Source organism: Bradysia coprophila, chromosome II (genome assembly GCF_014529535.1).
Source record: "Bradysia coprophila strain Holo2 chromosome II, BU_Bcop_v1, whole genome shotgun sequence".
Classification (NCBI taxonomy): domain Eukaryota; kingdom Metazoa; phylum Arthropoda; class Insecta; order Diptera; family Sciaridae; genus Bradysia; species Bradysia coprophila.
The window spans coordinates 13,063,802-13,080,237 of record NC_050735.1 but is presented as its reverse complement, the minus strand read 5'-3'; the positions used below and the strand labels follow the sequence as shown (position 1 = coordinate 13,080,237).

The 16,436-nt window shown below is 37.4% G+C and overlaps 1 protein-coding gene across 3 annotated transcripts; it reads left to right on the top strand.

Annotated features, from left to right (window-relative positions):
* The first annotated feature begins 9,414 nt into the window (after nucleotides 1-9,414).
* Nucleotides 9,415-15,340, top strand: LOC119079177 (NADH-quinone oxidoreductase subunit I 2-like). Of its 3 annotated transcripts, none has more exons than XR_005088154.1 (2): nucleotides 9,415-9,587; nucleotides 9,652-9,811. XR_005088154.1 is itself a non-coding variant. In XM_037187007.1 (2 exons), exons 1-2 carry the CDS (start codon nucleotides 9,530-9,532, stop codon nucleotides 15,193-15,195), a joined length of 264 nt encoding a protein of 87 aa, XP_037042902.1. In that variant the 5' UTR covers nucleotides 9,438-9,529; the 3' UTR covers nucleotides 15,196-15,340. The 3 variants fall into 3 exon arrangements, 2 of the variants coding, with proteins under 2 accessions (XP_037042902.1, XP_037042969.1); XM_037187007.1 differs by lacking the exon at nucleotides 9,652-9,811 and adding an exon at nucleotides 14,990-15,340 and having other exon boundaries at nucleotides 9,438-9,587; XM_037187074.1 differs by lacking the exons at nucleotides 9,415-9,587; nucleotides 9,652-9,811 and adding exons at nucleotides 14,832-14,916; nucleotides 14,990-15,340.
* Nucleotides 15,341-16,436: the final 1,096 nt, after the last annotated feature.

Below are 16,436 nucleotides of genomic sequence, written 5' to 3'. Positions count from 1 at the left end.
TGTTTCAATTCATTAGTGAAGTAGAATTCCCAACAAGTGGCGCAGCCTGAAAACAACAGTAAAATAATCCTGTCAGTGAAGCTCCGAACAACTACAATTTGTGAATGTTTAGTGAATATTTAGTTGTGTGTCGAGGACGATTTACACTAAAGCGTCGCGCCGATGAAAAAATTTGGTCGCCATCATCGCTTGTGAATACCGAAGCAAGATGAATATTTCTATGGACGAAGCACCAGGATACAATTTTTGAAATGGATTTGTTGAAAAAAAAAAAGAAAAGAATTACGCGAAAGCTTAAGCCAATGGTGGATAAGGCGTCAGCATTTTGACGGAAAATATAAGGAACGTCATTACAGCTAGTACAGAAAGAGCCTTCCCCAATGTGGTTACATCAGTCGTTGGTTTGTTGGTTGCTTAAAATCCAGTCGTTGGTCGCAACAAAGTGGAATCGGTGATTCGACCGTATACGTTGGTTGGTGGCTTATTTCGAATCAGTCGTTGGTTCGTTGATTGCTGAAAATCCAATCTTTACAATATGGGTTGAGCGTCGCACTATGCATTTGTTGGCCATGATACAGCATAGAAGCAATCTACATTATTGGCTGCAGGATAAGTTGTGCTCGGAGGTTCGCTGAATAGTTCATTTTCGACCAGGTGAGTGACTCTAGGACGTTATTGGATTTAGTTTGTGGCTACGGTTGAGTGAGATGTTCCTGTTGAGTAGAGTCTGGGTGTTGAGGTCGGGCTTTGAGAGACGTGGAGCTGCTTGCTGTTTGAGTTAGATTGCTGTTTTTCAGTTGCTTTCAGAGAAATGGAAAAGTTCATGCTCACTTCACAGCGGTTTTTTTGTAATTTTGCTGAGCTCATTTATGTTCCGTGGATATTGTTTTACAAATCTGTAACTTGAGCGTGAACGATTTAGACATTTCTTAGGTGGAGGGTTTGAGTAGGGGAAATCGGTAGAGAGGATGAGATGTAGACAGCTTGCAGTTGATGAGGACGACGTTTTCGTGTGGGAGTTAGCGCCTAGGAGGCTGGGGAGTGGACGTTGTTAAGGAGAGGTGTTGCTGTGATTTAGATTGACAGTGGACAAAGACAAGCGGTCGAGAATGAACTGTTTTAGCGTTGTGGCAACGCGTACAGTGATTATGAACATTAACTGGTGCGAGAAAGATTGTATGCGGAAAACAGAGCCACTGCAATGAGATAAGTTTGTAACACACAATGGTTACAAGCGGCAACGGACACGAAAAGTAGCAACTAGTGCATCAATGTGATTGAGAAAGGCAAATTGGTAAAGTTCTTGAAGGCCTGACCATTGATACCTTGGAAGTCGAACAATGTTTGATAAGAGTAGAGGTGATAATATTTACTGGGGATGTGGCCGGAGTCAGCTCACCAGAGTGTGGATTGGACACAGGCAGTAAATATTCTCTCAAGAAGCCTTGAAATTTATCTTAGCAGATCAAGCGTGGATTCCAATGACAAATAATTTTGAAGCTGAAAATCGATAGCAGAGAATGCTCAGTAAATCAATGATTCCGTTATGCATAATCGACATAGTTGAGCGGCACTTATTAAAGCAAAGATTGCCACTTGAGCTGGAAGATGACGAGCTAAGGTGTGGAGGTGACAGCTGTTTTGAGAGAACTGTTTATGGCTACAGTCAACTACACAACTAATGTAACGTAAAGGACGGACGTTCAAATGGTTATCGCTGCTGAGTAGTTGTTGTTGTATTGAACGACTAGTAATGAAAATGGAACGACGGAGGCTTACAAAACATCAAGTCCAGATGGTCTCAACGAGATTCGTAGTGAACGACAGCTGCAGGAGTTACGACTAGGTCGTTCGTGGCGGACTTTTCAATGCATTGGGTGGAGTTTGCTAGAAAACCAGTCGGCGGTTGCAACAACTTGAGCGTTTGTGTCATACATTTCGGTACAATGGATGGTCGAGCCGTAGTGGTCGACGTCGAGTGACAGCGCAAGTTTTCACAGAAATGTATCAAGCCGTAGTGGTCGACATCGAATCACAACCCAAATTCACACGGTAATGATGATCAAGCTGTAGCGGTCGATATCGAAATTCCTTAGTCAGTGGAGACTAGCGACATCCGATAATGGCAAGCCAGTGGAAATGTGGATAGTTTACCAGTGGTTAATTCTGTCCTGACAGAATACCAAGTGATTTCTCAAATTGCTAAAATTTTTGAAGATACTTCATCTGAAATTGGTTTGGTCAGTAGCGGTCTGACAACATGCAGAGCGAAATCGACGATGTCTATGTCTCACGACGAGAAGAATGGTGATACTAAATCAAGTTGGATGGTGGGAGCGACTGAGTCAGCGAGAGAGAAAATGCAACGAAACTCGAAATTCGTTAGTAGCGTACTGGCAGCATGTAATGATTAGAACGAGCAACGTACCCGTAAGAAATGACTTAAGTTAACACCATGGTCGGTCAAACTGTAGAGGTACATAACATATGAGAGAGCAGAGAAACAATTCACGTGATAATGTAAGGTCGAGCCGTAGGTCGGCAGCGAAAGATGGCGCAGAGGTACATTGCGCACAGTAATGGCCTGCTGGTCAAGCAGTAGTGAACAGTAGCGGACTGGGAACATCTGACGGTAGAAAGGAGTTGGCATCAACAGTGGGCTGAACTGACAGCATTCAGTCATGCAGAGAAACACAACGTCGAAATAAGTTCAGACAGTGGTGGACTGTCAAAGAGTGGCAACATTCAAAGCAGAAATAAATCGACAGTATACAACGATCACAACGATGAAGAGAAGCGCAACACCAGGAGTAGTAACAGTGACTAGAACAACTTTAAACCTGAATTGGTCAGTGGCAGACTGACAACATGCAATAACAAACAAGCCGAGAAATTGCTCAGTGGAGTAGTGGCAGCAGAGATGAGATAAAAGCAACATGTAAGTGTACTGGACGACATCGAAATGGAAACGCGCTGATGCAATCCACACCATGTATGATCGAGACGTAGCGGTCGACGACGAATACTCACAGATACGAAATTCACGTGGTAATACATGGTCGAGTCGCAGTGGTCGACAGCAAGAGAAAGTGTAACGATACACAACGCACGGTAAATGATGGTCAAATCGTAGTGGTTGCCATCAAATTGGAAGCGCGAATTCACGCAATGGGTGAATGGTCGAGCCGCAGTGGTCGACATCGAATGAACACAACACATTCAACGAAAAAAGCTAGTAAATTTCATGAATTGGTTGGTCAATGGCGGACTGAGATGGTGTTGATGAACAAAATTCAACACCGAAACTGGCTCGGTCAGTAGCGAACTAACTGGCAACTGTGACGAGGGAAGCTCCCAATTGGTCAGTATCGGACTGGCAGTAATATCGACAAGAAATCTTGGCAGCATGCAATTACAGAAAGAAATCATGATTGTTTTGGTCAGTGCAACATTCAATGAAGACAGTACCGCAGTGGGAACAACGAAAAAGCGAGGAACATGGAAGTATGTTGAGTAGGTGAACATTTTGGAATCAGATTTTCTCGTACCCCTGGTGAAATGAACAATTTGGTTGACCTCAATAACAAGGTTATGGAAGGTCAAGGTGGGAGTATGTTGAGAATTGTATCTCACAATCACTCGTGGAAATACTAATCTAGACGGCCATTAGAATGAATCACATCAGAGTACACACGAACGGAGGAAAGAAAGTAAAAGGTCAGTTACAATTGTACGATCGATCAATAAAAGTGAATTCACGGGGACAGCATCCCCAATCGATAGTGTTTCAATTCATTAGTGAAGTAGAATTCCCAACAAAGGTCATACCCTAATGATATACGTTAACTGCAGAAAACGACATTATTCAGTGTACCCATCTTCACAAATACCGTCTAACTTCTTGCCAAACATGATGATCAAGCTTTCTGACTATACTGCGAAAATGTTGTCATAAGTCATATTTAATAATGAAAGTATAAAACAGGTGTGGCTGATCAGTTTCTTCATGTTCAACACCCTCAATGAGTGTGTTCAAAAAATCGCTATGTCCTGCGTACCAACATTATACCATATCTGTTTTATACGTTCATTGATATTTAATAAATATTATGCACGTATGACAAAGCGGTCGAGACGGCTTGTCATACGTGCATATGGGTAATTCCAGCTAATTTGTGCCTGTTCGAAATATTTTCACCAATTGAAATGCGATTTCGGCAAACTTTTTAGCCCCGTACGAAGTACGAAGGGGCTTATAGGATTACGATGCCGTGTGTAATTGACGGAATTCGAAGCAGACGGTAAGGGCAAAGTGTTTGCCTATGTTCATAGATGACGAATCCGCAATAAAAATTTGGGCCGTCTGTCCGTCTGTCTGTCACGTCGATATCTTGAGTAAATCAAATCCGATTTCAAAAATTTTTTTTCCCTGAAAGATAGTCAAAATAGTGAGGCTAAGTTCGAAGATGGGCATATTCGGGTCGGCCCTTCGTGAGTTAGGGCCACCTAAGTGATTTAAGGTCTTTTGGTGATATTTATGGCAAAATAAACGATGGAAATGATAGGTATTGTCAATACCAATCCAGGAAAAAAAGTTTTTTTAAATCGGGTGAGTGGACCGTGAGTTAGGGCCTTAGAAGTGAAAAGCTACTAGGGCCCTATGTGTATTTTACATAGAACTCAAGTAAATTTAATCCGTTTTTCGTAATTTTTGTTTCATTTGAAAGATAATCGAACACCGAATAGAATGTTGTTGAAAAAAAAAAAAATTTGGGTCCTTGGACTAAGGCCGTTACTAGGGCCCTATGTGTATTTTACATATAACTCGAGCAAATTTCATCCGTTTTTCGTAATTTTTGTTTCATTTGGAAGGTAATCAAAGGCCGAATAGAATGTTGTTGAAAAAAAATTAAATTTGGGTCCTCGGACTAAGGCCGCTACTAGGGCCCTATGTGTATTTTACATATAACTCGAGCAAATTTCATCCGTTTTTCGTAATTTTTGTTTCATTTGGAAGGTAATCAAAGGCCGAATAGAATGTTGTTGAAAAAAAATTAAATTTGGGTCCTCGGACTAAGGCCGCTACTAGGGCCCTATGTGTATTTTACATATAACTCGAGCAAATTTCATCCGTTTTTCGTAATTTTTGTTTCATTTGGAAGGTAATCAAAGGCCGAATAGAATGTTGTTGAAAAAAAATTAAATTTGGGTCCTCGGACTAAGGCCGCTACTAGGGCCCTATGTGTATTTTACATATAACTCGAGCAAATTTTATCCGTTTTTCGTATTTTTTGTTTCATTTGGAAGGTAATCAAAGGCCGAATAGAATGTAGTTGAAAAAAAAAATTGGATCCTCGGACTGAGGCCGATACTAGGCCCTATGTGTATTTATACTCAATAAATTAAAATTTTAGGGCTATTTGAAATTTTTGTTTTATTTGAAAGGAACGTCGTACGGGGCTTCGTAATTGCGCTATGCGCAAAACTGAAAATCGGTGTCATTCGAAAGCTACAGCATATGACTTCACGACAAAAATAACTTTGAGTCAATCAGGTTAGTTGGGTGACTAAAGTAGGTGAAAACAGCTTTCCAGCGGTGATAAAAGTCATCCTCGAATTTTAATTCGTCGAGGTTATCTCGAAAAATTTTGTAACAGCTTTTTTTAACCGGTTTTGAGCCAAAGCAACATTTTCTGTGGGGTAACAACCACCAATTGTAAAAACAAAAATTGCTGGCTATTTATGACCTCCGAAAAATATCACTTTTTTTAGACATATCTCTCCCAAATTTTGGGTTACCAACCTCATATTGAGCTTAAACTGCGCGTCTTGACCATAGCTTTCAGGAAAAAAAAAAGTTTACTTAAGTTTTTATTTGGTGAAAATATGTCGAAAAGTCACAAACGTGTAACGCAACTAACCACCGACTTTTGCGATCACACAAGTCACACTTCGCAGGCTAAAAATTCCAATTCTTGTTGGTATGAAAGCCCTATGTCTCCTGAGTATTAGAAAATTTATAGACTGCTTTGTTACCGCAAAACATAGCCAACACAATTAACTTTATGACTCACAGATAACGAAATTTGTAACGCAACTAACCATGGAATTACCCATATACTTTTTTATCGCATAAGCGAAAACGAGACAACAAGATATGCGAATGACACTTTGACAATTTACAGAAGTATAATGTTTGTTTATATATCATAGGTGAATAATTTTTTTGGGGAATCACACCGCGTATGCGATAAAAAAGAATATGCACGTATGACAAGCCGTCTCGGCAAGCTTCGACCGCTTTGTCATACGTGCATAATATTTAATAACTTTTTGAATAAGGGTTTATCTAAGACTTAATTAATAAAAGTCGCAATAACATGTATCCGAAATCCAGTTTCACGGCTACTTACATACATTTTCGATTATCTGAAAACTACCATATTTTTCCCAGTTCGCATATTTTCGCAAATGTTGGGTTATCAAAATGAAGTAATATTTCAGTGGAAAACGATTTACACTCAACTAAAAGTTCTTAGCAATATTCATGCGACTCTATGATTTTCTTAGTTCCACTGGATATTTTTTCAAGTGCACAGTGGTTGACGGCTCGCAAATCGATCTATAGCTTGTTCATTGTAATCAGAATTGCACAAATAAAAAAAAAACGGGAAGTACTTCGTGTGAGCAGACAAATATAAGACAGCGGAAGAGACAGTAACCTACGAAATATGCTCAATGCGTCAAAAAATTTCCTCAAAAGATACTCGTGAATTTGATGGTGTTGAATAATTTATTTCGTGCTCGGCCCAGAGTCTGAGCTCAGTAAAACACTGTTTTAGATCATTTGTGAATCGTGATTATACTAAAAAAGGTTGTTTCTTGTTTAAGTTACAGCACCTTCCAATATTTCTGATGCATGTTCTTACTGACATCCCCCACTTGAGTGTCAAACAAGCGATATATAAAGTATGTCTGACGCATTTATGACGAATTTAAGGCAAAAACAAATAGTCGTTTCAACAATTGATATTATTCTTTTCATTTTAAAACTTCCTAATGACGATGGTCAATTTAAAAAAAACTTTATTCTTCTCGTTTATTTATTAATAAAACTGTACAGGTGGAAAACATAGTTTACAAAGGCATAAATATTCTTTACCGTTATGGCGAGGACAGAGTTGTCGGATTATAGAACTCCTATTTTAGCAAATTTCCTAACAATTCTAACAAACCAGGAGTAGCCGGATTTGCAGGAACAGCTGGATTTGCAGGAACAGCCGGATTTGCTGGAACAGCCGGATTTGCAGGAGCGGCTGCTGGAGCTTCTTGAGCAGATCGTTTCACCTTCGGCGCAGCAGTTGCAGCAGTGGCTGGAGTTGCTGCAGTTGCAGCTGTGGCTGGTGCAGCTGTTCAAAATAATGGTTTTATGTTCAATTAAATTTCTTTTTCGCAATAAGTAACGAAAAGTATGACTTTATGTTGTCTTTATTGCGAATGTTGTGTACAACTCGATGATAAATGCTTTTTTAGGCATACGATGTGTATTGTCACACACGGGCTACGGCCTCGATTGACAACCTACAAATCTAGTGCCTAAAAAAGCATTTATCACTCGGTTGTATAAATAACTATTTCCTAAGTGGTGTTGAAATATCGTGACTTCGTCGCTTATTACCCACGTCGTTTAGGAAAAAAGTTGTTCCTAACTTATGCTAAAAGGCTTTTTTAGCGAATTCGATTTCACGAATTCCAAAAAACCACACTTACCATGCACCAAAGATACCAAAAGTATCACGACAGCGAACATCATTATTGTTGTATTCATTTTGAAGAGCTTTGGAATTTGGTTTTCTTTTTAGACTTTGTCGTTTCACAGTTAACAAATTACTTAAAGTTTGGCATGTTTGCAGCCAGCTTTTATACAAAAACTATAACTCTGGTTTGTGTTTCGCTGAATTAGTAAACAATTTTCCAAAAATTTACATTGTGGTCTTACATTTTCGACAACAACATTTGTCAATGTACTTTAATATACAGCGTGCAATGATACATTTTCCAGCTGTGTATTGTTTGCTAAGTGAATTTTATTTTATTTTCATGAATCAACATGTGTGTTTTTAAAAGTATAAAATTTTCTAAAACAGCATACACTCTACTTTCTTACCACCCTAATTTTCCCAAGGTTCTGAAAGTACAGGTTAAGACACTTACGAAGTTTTACGAAGTCATTTGAAATGAATGAAAAAAAAAACGTCGTCGAAAACTACCACTAGAATAGAGACCTATTGAATAAGTATTTCATTTTTTTTTATTTCTGTCAGATGTGAAACTTCGTAAGTGTCTTAACCTGTACTTTCAGAACCTTGGGAAAATTAGGGTGGTAAGAAAGTAGAGTGTTTCTACAGTGGGTTTTCTTGCGTTCTGAACATATTTGAGATTTTTTAGAGATTTAAAAGTCATCGATGAAAGTCGATTAACCGTGGATTTACATAGCAACGTAAAAGTGACAGATGCAATGTTTTTTAAATACTGCAACCCGAAATTTCATTCATAAAATTAAAATTATGAATGAAATTTCGAGTTGCCGTATGAGAAAATTTTTGCATCTGTCACTTTTACGTTGCTATGTAAATCCACAGTAAGTGTTTCCAGTTTGTGATATTTTGGCGCAAAATTTGAATGCGCCTATTTTCGATTTCCTATTTTCATCACATCATTTAACAGGCCTTGACGATATCAGTCTAACGAGCATTCATTTGCAAAAAACTGAATAGTTTCTTACGAAATATTAGGATACTTTCGTAGTTTTCTTTAATCACTTTTAGCGCTTTTTTTCAATTTTTTCGCTAATTTCCTTTTATTTGATCTTATGTCCTAGAATTCGACAAGACCTTTCCAAACAACCCGCATTTGTTGAAATTAAACCAGTATTAGATGAAGTTTGAAATGGTTAGATTTTATCCTTCGGCTCGGATATGCAATCTCTACAAAAAACTATTGACGAGGTGAACCCGCGATGAAAACGGGCGCAAAACGAATATTTATGGGAATTTATATAAAATCTTGTCGGTTTTAAAATTTTCCGTCAAACCATGTGACACGCGCATCTTTGTTTGTAATTTCAAACAAATTTATGCGACGACAAATGTGAGAAAAATTGTTATTAGCATAGTCCATTGCATAAGTAATAAAATGTTGATTCATATAGCAGACAATACATTTAAAAAAACACCCATTCTTTGCAAAATATCCCCAGCTTTTTAATAGTTTTGACACAACTGGAAAATGTACCGTTGCACGTTGTATGTTAAACTACCGTGACAAATGTGTTGTTTTGTTGTTGAAAAGTCAAAAATCCACAATGTAAATTTGTTTTTCGGAAAATTGTTTACTAATTCAGCGAAACACAAAACAGAGTTAAAGTTTTTGTATAAAAGCTGGCTGCAGAGATGCCAAACTTTAAGTAATTTGTTAACTGTGAAACGACAAAGTCTGAAAAGAAAACCAAATTCCAAAGCTCTTTAAAATGAATACAACAATAATGATGTTCGCTGCCGTGATACTTTTGGTATCTGTGGTGCATGGTAAGTTTGAGTTTTTTCAAAATCAGAGAAATTTAATTGAACTTAAAACGTTGATTTTTCATAGCCGCAACTCCAGCCACAGCTGCAACTGCAGCAACTCCAGCCACAGCTGCCACTGCAGCACCTGCAGCGAAAGTAAAAAGATCAGCTCAAGTAGCTCTCCCAGCCGCTCCAGAAGCTCCTGCAAATCCTGCCAATCCGGCTGTTCCTGCCAATCCGGCTACTCCTGGAATCCTAGGATTATTAGGAAATTTGCTTAAGTAGGATTTCTGCAATCCGACAACTCTATCCTCGTCATAAGAGTAAAGCATATTCATGCCTTTGTAAACTAAGTTTTCTCACCCGTCTAGATTTAATAATAAATAAACGAGAAGAAAAAAGGTTAAACAATTTTTATTTTATGATTCAATCGAATTAAACGAAGCTTTTACCTTAAATTTGTCGTAACTGCGTCTTATTATCCTTACGTCGCATCGAGAGACACATTTCGACTTGAAATCTGATATGAGTGTGATGTTTATGTGACATCACAGATGGCACTGTAAGTTACAATTGTGATTGTATATGCATGATTTTCATGCATGAGAAATTGCTATGATTTCTTATTGTTTTTACGACTTTATTACGGTCGAAAGAGCCTATTGGCATTGCTATTGCAATAAATAATTACACTTTGATTAGAAAATACAGTATGAGCAAGTTTACTCCGGGACCCATTATGAATCCATGCTCTCAAGGGGTAAACGACTGGCTAAAATAGTCAGCAATTTGAAGAACTCATTGTTGCTGAAAACAGTGAAATCTACGGAAAAGATAAATGCGGTAAAATCTTTTTCCGGGGTGTATGGCGTGGAGCTACTTTTGAAAATTCGGCAATTGTCTCCGATCGGATTTTAGAGAAAGTTAAGAGAATGAAAAACATGTGCAGTGCATAAGTGGGAGCTTTGCGCATTACGTGTGAAAGCAAAAGTTGAGACATAAATGAGTAAAAAAATCTTCAGTATGAATTTGCTCCACCTGTTTTTTCAGCTGATCAACACAAACAATCAAACCTGTTTATTACTATGTTGCTGTTTTTCACGGTAGAATTGCATCGTTTTTTGAACTCGTATATCAATGTTCACCGTTCAAATTCTCATCATTCAATTGACATAATTTTTAGTCACTCTTTCAACGGTAAAATTTGCAAATTTCATACCTACCACTTAGTGTCATTACTCGTTGTTATAATTCGACAGAGAGTTTAATTGTCTCACAACTAGACATTTTTATCGTACTGCTCATTGGTGGAATAATATGGCAAAAAGAATTATGATCGATAAGTGTGTGACCAGCAAGAATAACAATCGAATCAACAGCAACGTTATGTTCAAAAATTTTTAATTATTTAATTTCAATTCGATCTGTTGGATTTGGTATTTCGAGTAAAATTACTTTTTCATACCTAGGACCCGAAAAGTGCGACTTCCTCCCACTTTTTCTCCGTCCAATATGAAAAATACTATACGTACCACGGACTAGAAGTCTTATTTAGCGTATTCGATTCCAGACCTCGCCTTCGGCTCTGTCTGGAAACTTCTCACACGCTAAAAAAGACTTTTAGTCCTAGGTATGAAATGTATTATTATAACCGGAGTAAATGTTCAATGTTCATGTTCTTCACGTAATATTGGCGTTTGTTTCGCTAGGACTTTACTTGCATTTCACTTTATGCAGTTTATATAAACTGGCCGACACATAAAAAAATACCAAGTAGTTGACAGCTCGCAAACCGATTTATAGCTTGTTAGGTGTCCGTAAGAATTACACAAATAAAAAAACGGGAAGTGTGGCGTGTGAACGCTTAGCGACAAATATAAGACCGTAGAAAGTAGTCTCCGAAATATTTTCAAGACGTCGAAATTTTTTCCTCAATACTTGTGAATTTGATGGTGTTGAATATTATATTTCGTGCTCTGAGGCTCAGAGTTTGGGCTCAGTAGAACACTCTTTTAGATTAAACATTTTTTAATGTTTTTTCTTCTCGTTTATTTATTAATAAAACATAGTTTACAAAGGCATAAATATTCTTTACCGTTGTGGCGAGGATAGAGTTGTCGGATTGTAGGTAGGACTTCTACTTAAGCAAATTTCCTAACAATTCTAACAATCCTGGAGTAGCCGGATTTGCTGGAACAGCCGGATTTGCAGGAACAGCTGGATTCGCTGGAACAGCTGGATTTGCAGGCGCGGCTGCAGGAGCTTCTGGGGCAGCTGGAGCTTCTGGGGCTGCGGGTGCTTCTTGAGCAGATCGTTTGACTTTTGGTGCCGCAGTTGCAGCAGTGGCTGGAGTTGCTGCAGTTGCAGCTGTGGCTGGAGCAGCTATTCAAAAAAATCGTTTTATGTTCAATTAAATGTATTTTACTATACGTGCGAGAGTGTATGATGTGAATGTAATGGCGATACATAATAAGGAATGAACATCACATAAGTAGGTAATGAATATTAGTTGTCGGTTGCACCAACATACACTCGCTTTTCTAATAAAATATAACACAGCTAATGATAGTATATAACTCGAAATGTAGTACCACTCGGGTAAGTCCTCGTGTGCTTGCTTATATGTCTCGTTACATACTTCATGTAGCTGTAACATACGATTCTTTTTTAAGCGAATTCCAAAAAATTCAAACTTACCATGCACCACTGATACCAAAAGTATCACGGCAGCGAACATCATTATTGTTGTATTCATTTTGAAGAGCTTTGGAATTTGGTTTTCTTTTCAGACTTTGTCGCTTTACTGTTAACAAATTACTTAAAGTTTGGCATCTCTGCAGCCAGCTTTTATACAAAAACTATAACTCTGGTTTGTGCTGTAGTATTAGTAAACTATTTTACACAAAAAAAATTACATTGCAGTCTTTTAACTTGTCAAAACAACAACAACATATTTGTCACGGTACTTTAGATACAACGTGCAATGATACATTTTCCAGTTCTGTCATCAACAAAAGTTATTAAAAAGCTGGGGATATTTAGCAAAGAATGGGTGTTTTTTTAGAAAAAAGTATTGTTTGCTGAGTGAATCAACATTCGTAGATATATTATTAGTTTTGCAGTGGACTATGCTAATGTGTAACAATTTTTCTTATATTTGTTTTTGCATAAATTTGTTTAAAATTGCAAATTGTCAATGAATTTTCCATACTAGTTTTCGGTTAAGTATTACCATAGTTTATGTTGCAAACTTAAGAGCAATCTTCACTTGGCAAATTTGTAGCCTAAATTTGGACACAAAAATGTTACATTTTTGACGATAATTTTGCCCTCGCATCCTTTCTGGAAAAAGAAAAAACATCATTTGGTGTTGAAATGTGTTAGCTTTGAATAAAAAATAGAAATGTTTGTGGTGATGTAACTTAAGTCCGAGGAAACTCAAAATTTGTGTCAATTTTCGTGAACTATTGAGTTTTCTCTTATTTAGGTTACATCATCACAAACCTTTCTATTTTTTATTAAAACCTAACGCATTTCAACACCAAACTATGGTTTTTCTTTTTCCAAAAAGCACGCGAGGACAAATATATCATCAACAAAAAAAACATTTTTGTGCCCAAATGTAGGCTACAAATTTGCCAAGTGAAGATTGCTCTTAATATGTGTACCTTATGAGGTATTTGGATGGAAAATGGGAGCAAATCAAGTATTTTCGTAATAGAATGTACGGTCAATCACAAAGTATTTATATTATAAATTTCTTATTAATCTTATTTCTCTTCGAGGGGTCACCGATACTTCTTTTTAAGATTATTTGGGAATATTATGATGTGACACATTAATTACATCACAAACCTGTATGTGATTCTTATGAACGTTGACGGGAGATTGTCCAAATAAGCTTTCGTGGATCAGTCTGATTATACTATACAAGACCTAGAGAATAACCGATGAAGAATTACATATTGACTGTATTGAGGGAAGTGTATGAGGTCTGAGGAATAGTATCAAAATCGTGCTATTTAATGGATTTTCATATATAGATTGCCGCCATATTGCCGGCAATTGACATTTTTAAAAAAGAAGATCCCACTGCTGTACATAAAATCTTAATCCTAACTTGTTCCTTATTCCTTCACTGGAATTTTATGCATACGATGTGTTTCACATCTTTCACGCATACTTTTTCATGAGGGCACAAGTTAGAAAATAGCTATTACGCACTATTGGAGTGAATTTTTTTATTTACTCCTGAAATTTAAGTAGCACAACAAATTGTGACCTGACATGTTGCGAATGTAGCCTTTTTTTCTCTCTGGTCTCTCTGGTTTCTAATTTCATAGCCAGGTGTTAATTGATCATATTATCAAGTTAACTGTCCAAAAGTTGAACAAATCTGCGTGTAAGGCGTCGAAAAAGTTAAAAGGCTTTTGAAAAAACCACATTTTCGGCCCCGAAACACGGAAACTGTTTTACACGCTTTATGTCCATCGGTGGGACGTTAATCGACTTACTATTTCATTAAATACACAACAAAGGTGTAAGGTGAAAATTGCATCCTTTCGCATAATTCGTTTATTGGAATTATTATGCGACTATTTTCCGACATTTCTCCATATATTCGTTATGCTCAAAACAAACGAGGCATTGAAAACGTGTTTTGGTCCTAGTTTTCATTGACAGATGCAGCAGTCGCGATTTTGAATAGAAAAAATTCTAACTTCATTTGACAGTTTTGAAAATTTCGTCATGAAAAATAGGACCAAAACACGTTTTCAATGCCTCGTTTGTTTTGAGCATTATGGACTGTAAAATCGTATCGGTTTCAACATATTCCGTCAAACTATGAGACACGCGCATCTTCGCAATTTTAAACAAATTTATGCAAAAACAAATGTTAGAAAAATTGTTACACATTAGCATAGTCCATAGTCCATTGCATAAGTAATAAATGGTTGTAACTGTTGATTCATTTAGCAAACAATACATTTTCTAAAAAAACACCCATTCTTTGCAAAATATCCCCAGCTTTTTAATAATATTTGTTGATACCACAAGCGGAAAATGTATCGTTGCACGTTGTATGCTAAAGTACCGAGACAGATGTGTTTTTGTTGTTGTTAACTTTTAAGCCGCAATGTAAATTTGTTTTTCGGAAAATTGTTTACTAATTCAGCGAAACACAAAAATGAGTTAAAGTTTTTGTATAAAAGCTGGCTGCAGAGATGCCAAACTTTAAGTAATTTGTTAACTGTGAAACGACAAAGTCTGAAAAGAAAACCAAAGCTCTTCAAAATGAATACAACAATAATGATGGTCGCTGCAGTGATACTTTTGGTATCTGTGCATGGTAAGTCTGAATTTTTTACAATGTGTTCAAACCAAATAAATTTAATTAAACTCACAACGTTGCTTTTGAATAGCTGCAACTCCAGCCACAGCTGCAACTCCAGCCACTGCAGCAACGCCAGCCACTGCTGCAACTGCTGCGCCAATTGTTAAACGATCTGCTCAAGCTCCCCCAGCCGCACCAGCAGCTCCTGCAAATCCAGCAAATGCCGCTGCTCCTGCAAATCCGGCTGCTCCTGCAAATCCGGCTACTCCAGGGTTGGGATTGTTGGGATTGTAAGAAAATATGAATGTGCCTCCAGCAACTTCAGCTGCGCTGTGAGAGTAAAGAATATTGATGCCTTGTAAACTACATTTTTACACCTGTTCAGTTATATTAATAAATGAGAAGGTAAAAGGTTAAAAAAAATTATTTAATCAATCAATCATCGTAATGTTGAAGCTCATAAGATTATGAGCTTTGTGGGCGAAAAATCTACGCCTTGAAAAACTTTCCGATAATACGTTCTGTTCCTCTGTCTTATATTCAAATGTTTGTAAAAAATCCACTACGATCTTTCGGAAAATTCTTAATATATTGTCAGGCCTGCATGGTGATCGTACAAAATCCGGAGAGTTAAAATCCGGAATTACAAAATTCAGACAAAAAAAATTCGGAAGCCTCATAATCTGGAAACTTCAAAATCAGGAAGCTTCAAAATCCTGATCGATGTAAAGCTTTACGGATTTCGTCCGGATAACTTTGACGAAGATGTTGGCTTGGTGAAGATGTTGGAACTTTGTAAAGTTCTGAAAATTGCTATTAGTGATGGTATTGAAACTACAGTGTCACATAATTGGCACATGGCAGTGAAAATTCAAAAGTCGTCGGAGGCAATTAATTCTCTGTGGATGACGATTGACATTTCCAACGACCTTGGAACAACCCTATTGCAATTTTTTAGAATCATATTTGTCAATGTACATAATGATTTAATTAATTCGGTGTATACTCTAGGCTTACGGATACCGTTCAACAATTTTTTAAAGAACTGTCACTCTTCGATCTTCACGTAGAGATCATTTTGATAGTATAACTGTCGAGAAAAGAGAGAGCTATTTCCACCTCGGAAATTTTTCTAAAAGTTCTAAAAAATGGCGTCCAAAACTGTAAATCCTCATCCACCTTAGTAGGACCCGCCATTTCTAGATATTTGTTTGATAAACGAGCCATCAGAACAATCGGAGCGTTTGCTGCGACTGAGCCCCGTACAAACCCGTATATCTATTGCGTACGTGACCCTAGTGCGTCTGTCACCCTACTTTGACCGTAAGCCTATGCGCCGGTTAAAGTAGTTAAAGTAAAATTATTATGTAATGTGTACATCTTAGAAATTGCGCATAGCGCAATTACGAAGCCCCGTACGACGTTCCTTTCAAATAAAACAAAAATTTCAAATAGCCCTAAAATTTTAATTTATTGAGTATAAATACACATAGGGCCTAGTATCGGCCTCAGTCCGAGGATCCAAATTTTTTTTT

What these genes read in the sequence shown, in the direction of transcription:
- LOC119079177 (XM_037187007.1), top strand. Translation starts at nt 9,530, where the DNA reads ATGAATACAACAATAATGATGTTCGCTGCCGTGATACTTTTGGTATCT. An exon ending in TTTGGTATCTGTGGTGCATG is followed by an intron (nt 9,588 to 14,989) that starts GTAAGTTTGAGT and finishes GCTTTTGAATAG; the next exon opens with CTGCAACTCCAGCCACAGCT.